The following is a 12,500-nucleotide window of genomic DNA, read 5'->3' on the forward strand; positions in this document are numbered from 1 at the left end:
ATCACATATAAGTGCATAGGCAAGTAACATATAGGAGTTATAAAATATAAAAAGTAATAACAACATAAAATATCCACGGGAACAGACAGGAACTACCAGTTCGGACTCAATGCAATGCAAGCTTGCTAGCAATAACATGCCACCTTGGAAGTGTTGTTGGGAATCAACGGCATTCATATTTTAACTTAAAAATAAACAAGCCTTGGCCCGGCCCGGGTCCTTTGCCGGCCCTTCCCCATCTCTCTCTCCCCACTCGCTTCCTGTCACCATCTTCACTGTACTATCATAAATAAAGTCCAAAAGACAAAAAAAATATCTTAAACATAAATAAATTAACTGGAAATGAAAAATGTTGACTTATTTTTACTACCTAGTACGGGAAGTGTGTGGTCAGCCAAACTGGCAGAGACTAATAATCATGTACACTAGAGGCACAGATGGGTCTGGAAGCAGATGCTAAGGACTAGTTGTAAGAGTGTGACAATGCTACTGTAGCACTCTAGACACTGAGTAATTAAGACATTAGATGTCAGGGTGGATTAGAGAAGGGTGAGTGCGGTTCAGGGCGAGCTGGGTGGCACACGGGCGGGCGGGCACGCTCACGGCTGGACTGGCCATCTGGCATAGCTGGCATTTTCTGGTGGGACCCGCACCCTCGTGGGCCCGTCGACAAAAATGTTCAACATTTTTTTTTTTTTACATTTCTGAAAATAGGGGCCCACGAGGGTGCAGGGTCCACCGGAGAGTCCGTTCTGCGCCACTAATTATGGGGGGGCCCTTTAATCCAAAAGCACCCGGGCCCTATTTCTCCACCAGGCCAGTGCCGGGCGGGCACGCTGGTACTTGGGCACACGGGCACACTGGAGGAATGGAGCTGGCAGAGGAAGGAACATGGAGTCCGGCCACCTCATCTCACTGGGCACAGATGGCACGCACGACACACCAGAGCAGCATGGCATGGAGGAGGACCACCGCTCACACACACACACACACACACACACACACACACACACACACACACACACACCATACATACACGCGCACACACACACACATGCACACCAGATGGGTACCAAAATACATAGGCAACCACTCCGGAAAAAAAAAAAAGCCCACAAAAATGCCATGCAAGGAAAGGTCTGCATACATAACCGTGAAGTACACAAATACATACATTTTGCTCTCATCTCCCCATTCATCTCTCTTTCTCCATCTCAGACAAAGTTCTTCTCTCCCCAATCCCTCATGAACAGCAACACAACCAAGGACAGATTACTACACCGGCCTACCGGGTCCAGGCCCAGGAGGCCAGGAGCCAAGGGTGTCCTGAAGCCCAAGCCTTCGTGTTACAAAACAACCTCCACTTCACCATGGGTCTATAGTTCTTCTCATAATGTGTTACATTTGCCCTTGAAGCTATTGTATTTATTTAAATCCCCTGGACAGCGAACAACAACGGCTCAAACCCTCAAATCTTTTGGAACCCCACGATGCCATGGAGGGGGGCCTTTCTTGTTGTCTGGCCCAGGGAGTCACCCTGAACACAACGTTGGAATCTTAAATGCCGTGTATATCAATAATGAACAGCAGATGTTACGAACTAAAATGATGAAAAGAAGTTTGACACTCGTTAGATATTCAGCCTTTTAATCAAAAGCGTCCATATGGAGTCACCTCCCCTGTGAATCAGACTCTCTAGTCTCTCTCTCTCTGTCTCTGTTTCTCTCTCCATCTCTATCTTTCTCTCTCTCTCCATCCCAATAAGTCTCTCAATCTCTCTCTCCTTTTCAATCTGTCTCTTCCACACACCTTTCCCACTGTGTGTCAAATGGCTTGACGGATCACCTGGCTTGAGCACAGATACACAGGAACAGACATGTTATGGCAGAAAGACGGAGATGTATCGAACAGGTGGAGGACAGGGGACTGAGCGATGAATCAGAGGAGAAAAATAATGAGAGAGAGAGAGAGAGAGAGAGAGAGAGAGAGAGAGAGAGAGAGAGAGAGAGAGAGAGAGAGAGAGAGAGGATGGATCTGTGTGTCCAGAGGAAAGAGAGACAGGATAGATGGATAGAGGTGAGGCAAAAAGGAGGAGTCAGAAAGATGGATGGAGAGCACTGTGTGTGTGTGTGTGTGTGTGTGTGTGTGTGTGTGTGTGTGTGTGTGTGTGTGTGTGTGTGTGTGTGTGTGTGAGAGTGTGTGTGTGTGAGAGTGTGTGTGTGTGAGAGAGCGAAAGAGAGCGAAAGAGAGACAGAGGGAGAGAGAGAGAGAGAGAGAGAGAGAGAGAGAGAGAGAGAGAGAGAGAGAGAGAGAGAGAGAGAGAGAGAGAGAGAGAGAGAGAGAAAGATGGGTAGTATAAAGTGTGCGTGCGTGGGTAAGTGTGTGTGTGTGTGTGTGTGTGTGTGTGTGTGTGTGTGTGTGTGTGTGTGTGTGTGTGTGTGTGTGTGTGTGTGTGTGTGTGTGTGTGTGTGTGTGTGTGAGGAGATCTGATCAATATGGGCAGGGCAAAGAGGACGTCCCAGAGGGTCAGACGTTTTACCCGCACGTGCAAGCTGAGATGACACATCACCCTCAGAGACAGCCTGGTGCCTGTGCCTGTGCCTGTGCCTGTGCCTGTGCCTGTGTGTGTGTGTGTGTGTGTGTGTGTGTGTGTGTGTGTGTGTGTGTGTGTGTGTGTGTGTGCGCATCTGATATGTACAGATACGCATGTCTATGCATTAAGATGTCCACTTTAATGTTTACACATGGACACATGGAGGCACGCACGCGCACAGTCACACTCACGCACACGCACACGCACACACACTGCAGTATGCATCTCAATACATCTGAGAAAAACAGTAAAATCCATAATGTTTTCAAATGGGTCATTGATACAGTACAAGAAAAAAATAGCAGTAGGTCTGACTGACAACACTTTCTCAAAAGCATACTGTGAACACAATGTAGGTCTCACACACATAACAATCAATCTCTCTCTCTCTCTCTCATGCACACACCAACACGCACGCACGAACACCTCCTGGACCCGAGTCCTGTGATCCTTTTGCTTTTGGCTGATATTGTTACTCCCAAATATAGACACTTGTTCCCTCTGTCTCCCTTTCTCTATTTCAGTTTACTTCCTCCCTTTCAAAGACCTCCTCCATATTCACTCACAGATATCTTCATCGCATCGTTCCCTATTTTCTCTCTTTCTCTCTCCCTATCTTTTTTCCCAATACCACATCTATTCTATCAAGTGTCCTCTCTTCTTCATCTCTCTCTCTGTATCTCTCTCTCTCTGTATCTCTCTCTCTCTCTTCTCGCGCTCTCTCTCTCTCTCTATGTATCTCTCTTTCTGTATCTCTCTTTCTCTCCCTCCCTTTTCTTTCTTCCTGACCTCAGCTAACCTCATCGACCATCTCACTCCCTGCCTATCACACTGCCTCCATGCCCTTCTGAATGCCATCCACTTTACTTCCCACACTTGAAAAAAACATTTGTTGGCCCTTGGCTCAGCATGCACACACACACACACGCAAGCACGCACACACATCCATGTTTTATGAGCACCTTAATGGACTAGTTTTTGGATCTGCCAGTCTGCAGACTCCTACTTGCATTTGTAGCCAGAGGTGGGGAGGGAGAGGGAGAGAGGGAAAATGAATGGGAATAGGAAAAGGTTGAAATGGCGACATGGCATGTCACCTTACCGCAGAAATACACCAGCGGCGATCTGAGCGAGTCGAGCGACGGAAGTAATTGACTTTGTATTGAGTCGAGAGACAAAAGCGATTCTGGAGACTAGAGCGATTTGCGCGACGAGCGCGACAGTTTGAAGTTGAAATCTTTTCAATTTTCTATGACGCGGTGCGGCGACAAGCCGCGACAGCCAATGACTGTATAGAGGTCAGTGACCACAGCCAATGGGAATGCTTGAATGCTTTGCCTTCTGCCTGTACGGACATACTCTTGCCTCCTCAATCGCTTGAATCGCTTGCTGCTACACTCTGTCGCTTGAATCGCATCGCCGCTGTTGTATTTCTGCGGTTACTCATAAGTGGGTGGAATGAGTGTGATGAAATTTACACTTCTTAACACATCCATGGTGCCATTGCATGAAACAAAGTGTTGGTGATCTGGTCTGTGTATGTATGTATGTGGCTACGGTACAATGCAATGTACAGAGGTTGTTTGAATTAATAGGAAGATGAGATGTATGGTTGTCTTGTCATGCGACATCTTTGTCATGTGGAGAGGGGTGTGGTCCCCCTTCGATAAATCAGAAAACTGGTGGAGAGGTCCTGGGTGGGTCGCGGAGCTGTGGTGCTCAAATGTATTAATTCACCCTTTTAATGTTCGTGAAAAATTGAAACAAGATACTGTGTCCAATAATAGACTATGATGTCAAAGACAAAGTGAAACATGGTTAATCTCCTCTCCACCAGTTGATGAACATGTTGCATGTCAGCATACAATGCAAATGCTGATGCATATTATCAAATGCATGGTTACGTATGTTTGTGATAGTTATTTGCAGAATCCGATGGCACAACACAAAAAAATGGGTCACAACATAATGACATGGAAAATTGTGGGTCCCAAGACTTACCCAGTTAAATACCGAAGGCAGTGTCCTCTTACCTGTGGTCGTCCGTGGATGGTGATTGGGGGTACAGAGAAGGCATCCTCTGGGGGGTCAGGGAACAGTGCGGAGGTCACAGCAATGCCAGCCACGCTCGGGGTACGGAGCAATACAGTGTCTCTGCCGTGGACATGAACACACATTCACACGCACATGCACACGCACACACATACATGATGTAGAACGAACACAGTGGAAATCCATACAGGCACAAAAAGAGGAACAATTTTCAAGAGTTAAGCAATTTACAAAAAAAGTACACATATATTTTGCTTTTACAAAAACAAAAAAAAGATATCATAACCACTGGTATGTACTGTATGCATGATACAAAGCAACTAGTATGGCAGGTTCCAAACTTGTGGTAAGTGGACATGTATGAGAGGGACATTCTTTTATATACATATCTATATTTTTTAGGGCTTTTTTGCCTTTATTTCCGACAGGATAGCTGAGGAGAGACAGGAATTGAGTGGGAAGAGAGAGACAGGGAAAGATCGGCAAATGACAGAATCAAACCCGGGTCACCATCGTACTGTAGTAACACAGTGCCCAGTGACCCCACGGCAGGGCCTGAGTGAGACATTCTTAATCATGGACCACATGCTATTTGCCATCTACTTGTCTCATGGATCACTCTGTGTGTTAGACCTCTGTGTGGTGTCTCCTTGCTTTTTCTCCTCTGTAAACGGCATTCCTTTCAAATACACACACATAGAGCGCACAAAGAAACACTGAGCAGGAAAGGAGATGGACAGTGACACTTGTAGAACATTTAATGGATAAAAGCATCCAATTTGGCTTCCCTCTCTAAAGAGCATGTCACTTAAATAAAAGCAAAGTCCCCACCGGATTGCCTCTGTTACAGGGCGATGAAAAATACACATCCTCTTAACACACAAACAGGTACACACAAGCACACTCACACGTACACTCGCACACGCACACACATGCACACGCGCATGCACACACACGCACGCACACACACACAATTCATAAATGAAAACATGAGTTCTGCATCAGGCCACCAGCCATCCGGGAGATTGCATAGCTGAGAGAGGCGGATGCAGACTCATTGGGGAGAAGAGGAGGGGAGAGGAGTGGAGAGGAGAGGAGAGAAGAGCAGAGGAGAGGAGAGGAGAGGAAAAGAGAGAAGAGAAGAGAAGAGAAGAGAAGAGAAGAGAAGAGAGGAGAAGAGAAGAGAAGAGAAGAGAAGAGAAGAGAAGAGAAGAGAAGAGAAGAGAAGAGAAGAGAAGAGAAGAGAAGAGAAGAGGAGAAAGGCCAAGAGAGGTGTGTGTGCATCAAGGTGCAAATAGTACAGAATAGCACTTTGCTTCCGGGCCTGTCAAACCATGGCAACAGTTTCCCTATTATTAGCCAGGCAAGCAAGGGAAAAGGAAAAAGAGGGAAAAGGGGAAGAGAGAAAGAAGGAGAGAGAAGTGAGAATAGAAGTGAGAGGTGGGTAGACCTCTGGAGAGTATGAGGGGAAAGGTGTGTGGTCGGCAGAGAGAGAGAGATAGAGAGAGAGAGAGAGAGAGAGAGAGAGAGAGAGAGAGAGAGAGAGAGAGAGAGAGAGAGAGAGAGAGAGAGCACATACTGTGTGTCCAGACAACACACACACGCACACACACACACACACACACACACGCACGCACGCACGCACGCACACACATGCACACACACACAATCCCTGTGTGTGACTCATTGGATTGTACCATCGTGTCACTAAAGGGTGTGTGTGTGTGTGTGTGTGTGTGTGTGTGTTAGTGTTGCATGGTTGCTCACAGCCCACCACCTGCATGCAACACACCATTCCGTGCCAGCCCACCACACACAGACACAAAGACACGTGACGCAAACCCATGACATAAACACATACAGTGAATGTACACACAAACACCCACAGTAGGTGTAGGCTAGCAGACAAAAACACCTTCCCTCACCGAACAAACCTATATGAAACAAACATGCCATAAAAACATAATCTATACATGTGAATGCACACACGCATGCACACCTACGCTGACGCAGACAAAAACAGCTTACCTAACTGAACAAACCCTTATCTAACAGATAATCAAAACACAAGAAATTGTTATCCTGTGAGATAATGAGATAAGTAGAGTGTGATGGTGACAATGAGACCGTGTTTGGTCAGACATTGATGTGCCAACACACACCCCTACAGTACATGCTCAGAGGGCATTTTACATAGCCTATTTTACATCAGGTCAAACCAATAAATAAACATAGTGGTTCACATAGACACAAGGCCACACGCCAGTCTGGACACTAAAAGTCACTTGAGGCTAATGCAATGTGGACGTGAAGGTATTAAAAGCATTTCCATTTCCAGATTGTAGCATTAGTGTTTCCGTTGTGTTTATATAGTCTACCGTAGCCCATTTGCCACTACACTCCACAGTCATCCATTAGCTAAACGCCCATTTGTACGCACTGTAGCAGCAATTACGGGCCGCAATGCAATGGATACATAATGGTCAGGGCAGAATTAAGATGACCCAGTGCCCCAAGGCTACTGGTTGCTGTAGGCCCCCCGGAAGGCAAATTTCGAGAAAAATTTACATAGACATTGTCATAATTACGAGCAAGGAATTAAGGATAATGTGTCTACCAACTCTACTCAACATGACACATGAATTCCTCAATATTGTATCGTCTCACAGTTCAGCGATTTTTGACTTTTGGCCAATCGAAGGCCCCCTGGCAGATGGGGGCCCCTAGGCTGCAGCCATACTGTATCTAGCCTGTGCACCTCTGATTATGGGTGTGGGGCATTGAGAGGCTTATGATAATGTCAGTAGGCATTAGTGTATATACGTAAGGGTCAAAGACGTTTTTTTCCCCCCGCTCAGATGTCAGGTGGCGCAACAACATCTAAAGCCCATAAATTAATTAGTAATTGGTGGTTGATATTCTGGAATGAATATGCATCGATCATCAAACAAAAAAAAATCCATACAATAGTGGCACTGGTCTGTTGTTGCGCAGCCCTGATGTGTGCTACCGCTGAAACGTCACTGACCCACAAATAAATTGGAAAAAAAAGTTGAGAGGCACTAGACTAGAGCCCCCTTGGTTGTGTTGTAAAGCCCTGCAAGTGTCCTCATGGCATTGGTCGTTTGTGCCTGAACAAACACAATCCATCCCCACTTCTCATTTCATTTCCTCTCCTCTCTCTTCCTCTTCCCCTGCATTTTAAAAGCAGAGAGACACTCTCACTCACTTATTCACTCGCTCACTCCCTCCCCTGTCTCACTCCCGGACGCACTCAAGCTTGATGCTCTATTTTTAGTGTCTGGTATGAGAACGGGCCCTCCACCGCCTCACGTAATTGCTGCCAGGCACCTCAAGTACATTAGCGCGCGTTGTGGTTGTGTGCATTTAATGTCTGATCCAAAGAGCAGTTCCCAAGCTGACCTCTAGGGGAGCATGTCCCTCAGACACAACACACACACACACACACACACACACACACACACACACACACACACACACACACACACACACACACACACACACACACACACACACACACACACACACACACACACACACACACACACACACACACAGTCAGGCACACACACAGAAGTACACACATACGCACAAATATACACACACGCACAAACATGCACGCACGCACGCACGCACACACACATATACACACCAACAGTGCTGTAGCCCACATCTTGTGAAATCTATTATGCCTGATATAGTTACCTGTAAAAGTCATAATCAGCAACAATACGAGCAACAGCCAGCAGGGGCCCTAAAGGATCTCTGAGAGGGCTGGTCATGGCCTCCAGCAGAACCTGTAGAATGAATCCACATCACATCCAGAATCAGAACTCGGAATTCCAATCAGAAACTGACTTAGACTCAGGTGCTATGGGGCAGCCCTGGTCCAGTGTTGCCAGATGTGTCTGATCCCACCCAAAAGGTGCTCAAAAACCGCCAGGATGCACTAAATTCCGAGCCAATTTCAACAAATTGCATTGATTTCTATGGGCTTAAAACTGCAGAAAATAAGACAAAAATTTGAACTACCACAACAGGATTTCTTTAGATATTTACAAATACGACATTACTTACACAAACACGAAGAATGGGAAAGCCTCTGTAACCCAACATCCAAATTAGAACATTTCTTTATTGCTGCCATTCAAGGCACAATAAAAACCAAGTTTATATCACATATCTATAATATATTGCAAGATGATTTGAAGGATAATAGTATGGACATTAAAGAGAAATGGGAATTAGAAATGAATGTCATAATTTCAGATGAACAATGGGTAAATACTTGCAAACATGGACATAAATTAACCAGTAGTCCCAACTGGAGAGAGTTTGGATGGAAGATGAGAATGAGGACCCCACAAATAACATGAAAATGGAGCAATACCTCGGGGCAATGCTGGAGGGGATGTGGTATGGTGGGGGACCACACACATATTTTTTGGGATTGCCCGATTATCTCTGGTTACTGGCAAAATGTACAAAAAGAAATAAATGGATGCTTATCTATAGATTACATTACATTACATTGCATTTGGCAGACGCTTTATAACCAAAGCGACTTTCAAAAGAGGACAATATAGATCTACCATTAGAACCAGTGCACTTTGTCTGGGGCATAACACCTGAAGATTTCCTGGAGAATAATAGTACTAAAATGTTAAGGACACTACTGTTAGTTGCAAACAAAGTCATTACGGCCTCCTGGTTGAAGCCACAGCCCCCCACAATAACTCAATGGAGGGACAGAGTTCAAGAACTGTACCATATGGAACATGCTACTGCAGTTTTACAACTCAAACTAGAATCATTTATCAATAATTGGACACGTACTGTATTGCATCTTCACTTAATATAACTATCCCTTTCACTCTGTTCTCTCCTTTCTTTCTCCTTTTCTCTCTCTGCATATGTCTTTCTTTCTTTCTTTGTTGTGGATGTGTTTATGTATCACTGGTTGAAATAACTTTTTGGTGTATTTGTTAAATAAGAATGGAGATGTAGTGATGCACTGTATGACTGTGGAATTCAAAATAAAAAGAAGTTCAAAAAAAAAAAAAAAAACTGCAGGAAAAAAAACGCCAAATGGACGATTTTTCCCGTTTTTAACCGCAGACGGCCATCCCAAGCAGCCCAATTGCCCAATCTGGAAAAGCTGCCTGGGTCAACGGTTAGAGCGCTGGTCTTCAGATCAGAGGGTTAGAGCTTCAAATCCCACCCTTACCAGCACATTCCATCTATGGCTGAAGTGCCCTTGAGCAAGGCACCTAACCCCACATTGCTCCAGGGACTGTAACCAATACTCTGTACCTATATACCTGTAAGTCGCTTTGGATAAAAAGCGTCAGCTACGTGTAATGTAATGTTATGTAATGTAATGTAATTCAGGAAAAAGAATCCACTGGCCAATTATTTTTACTGCACATATCCAGGGAATTCCACTCTTGAAGATGGTCAGCTCTAGACACATGTAGAATAAACACATGTCATAGAATATGTGCAGTAATGTACACAGTGCACATACAGAGAGCACAATGGAGAGAAAACAACAAAGGGAAAATCAAGAGAATAGAGTGAAAATACATACAGGGGATGGCAAAATGTAGGGGATGGCTGAGAGCACAATCAAGATAGATGGGATGCATACTGATTGGGAATGTGTGTGTGTGTGTGTGTGAGAGAGTGTGAGAGTGAGAGAGAGAGAGAGAGAGAGCGAGAGAGAGGTGTCGTGTAGTGTAGTGTAGTAGACTGAGGAAGGGAAAGTGTTTTGCTTGCAATTATGTGGGCTTACTGCTCTGTGTGCTTTGTTTGATTATTGTTTTTTTATGCGAATGTCTGTGTGTGAAAGAGAAATAACGGCTTTCTGTACAGCCCGTAGAATTCTTATCACGCCAATAACAGTGATTGAATTTTCAATGCCGAAAAAGTGAATAGAGACTGACAGCGAGCAGCACGTCTCTTTCAAGCTGCCCATCAGTAGTCTGCACACGTCCGCCTGACTGTCTGCCTGGGAAATGAATGCGGTGGCACACACAGGCACACAAAAAACACACTGATATACACACATACACATACTTATGCGCGCACACACACACATACATACACACACACACACACACACACACACACAATTGTTCAGACACTCACAGGCATATGCACACACGCACACGTGCACACACACTCTCTCTCTCTGTCGCTATCTCTCTCTCTCACACACACGCACAAACACACACACACACACACACACACACACACACACACACACACACACACACACACACACACACACACACACACACACACACAGTACTATGCATACACTCACACACTTAGCCCTGGTATGCCATTCAATACCTCCAGGCATGATGGGGCAGATCGATGCTGCCTTGCATCCGCCTAACAGGAAGCAAGGCAGCAGGAGTTATTAAGTTAGCCTCCTTTCCTTACTGACCAGGAGCCCTCTTCCCGTCACACTCCTACCCTGCTAACTCTCTCTCTATTTCTCTATCTCAGTCCGTCTGCCTGGCTGTCTGTCTGCCTGCCAGTCTGTCTGTCTGTAGCTTATGTCTCTCTCTCTCTCTCTCTCTCTCTCTCTCTCTCTCTCTCTCTCTCTCTCTCTCTCTCTCTCTCTCTCTCTCTCTCTCTCTCTCTCTCTCTCTCTCTCTCTCTCTCTCTCTCTCTCTCTCTCTCTCTCTCTCTCTCTCTCTCTCTCTCTCTCTCTCTCTCTCTCGAGTAAGCACTTGTCTGAAAGTGATTTGACTGGTTGAAAGTGAAAGTGGGAGCACGGGGGGCAGCTATGACCACGGTGCCCTAGGAAGGTAGCAGTGTGTGGGGACATAGCCAGGATATATCGCTAACACTTAACTTGACACCGGTGACATGACAGTGTCATAACAGTGTCACAATGCAGTCATGAACATGTCAAAAACATTATGTATATAACATTTATGATTGTTGTCATTAGGAGACATTTGGCTATTTTAAAGACAGTCCAACCAATGTCAACTTCGTGATGACCATAAAAGTTATGACATTGACAAAATGTTTATGACTCGTCCACGACTGTGACATAATATGACACTGCCTTGGGACTCTTGTGACACTGACTTGTCCTAAGTGAAATGGTGCTTTCATGTGGTCTTCCAAAGTAGATATTGTCTAGTTGCGAAGTGGTATTTACAAGTGCGTTGCATTCATGTGCTTTTTTGATGTTTACAAATTAAAAATGGCTGACCAGAGTGAGACTCGGGCCAGTTTTTTAAATAAAACGATTATAGACTGTTGTTCATCAGCTACAACAAGCAAATGAACTAGGAAGTCAAAAGGTAAAAATGCTGAATATTTTCTGACACTGTCATTTACCATGACTGTCTGAACATACTGAATGCCGGTTTTTGAGTATTTCAACTTAGCGGTTGCCATGGTGAGAGTAGAGCCAGCTGTTGTGTACGTCATCATCTCGTAAACTCGTTTATCAAAACTTTCTACGAGTTGTCCAGTGGTAAATACCAGAAGCGGTGGCGTTCATGTGTGCTTCGAATGTCGGCATTTGGTATTTACGATAATTACGAGACCACATGAACGCACAATAACGCCGGCATCAAGTAAAGTGTTCGCATTATAAGGATGACTGTCCAGGTCATTTACTTCCCTTGGCAGAGGTGTCAAAAGCCGACACTTCATCCCCAACTGCGCTTCCCAGTTGAGATTACAACTCTTGCTTTTTACCTCCTCCAAGGAGGTTATGCTTTCGGTGGCTTTAGTTTGTCTGTTTGTCTGTCGGCAGGATAACTCAAAAAGTTATGAACGGATTTTGATGAAATTTTGAGGA

At 45.1% G+C, this 12,500-nt stretch overlaps 1 protein-coding gene across 1 annotated transcript in view; it reads right to left on the minus strand.

Moving 5' to 3' along the window:
- The window catches only part of LOC134448085 (coiled-coil domain-containing protein 33-like), a 130,851-nt gene that overhangs the window by 30,484 nt on the left and 87,867 nt on the right, over positions 1 to 12,500 (minus strand). Inside the window, exons 9-10 of the mRNA XM_063197843.1 lie at positions 8,372 to 8,463; positions 4,627 to 4,747 (exon numbers count right to left, since the gene is read on the minus strand). Of these exons, the coding sequence (XP_063053913.1) occupies positions 4,627 to 4,747; positions 8,372 to 8,463 (213 nt within the window). The remainder of the gene's footprint in view (positions 1 to 4,626; positions 4,748 to 8,371; positions 8,464 to 12,500) is intronic.

This window comes from Engraulis encrasicolus, chromosome 4 (genome assembly GCF_034702125.1).
Source record: "Engraulis encrasicolus isolate BLACKSEA-1 chromosome 4, IST_EnEncr_1.0, whole genome shotgun sequence".
Classification (NCBI taxonomy): domain Eukaryota; kingdom Metazoa; phylum Chordata; class Actinopteri; order Clupeiformes; family Engraulidae; genus Engraulis; species Engraulis encrasicolus.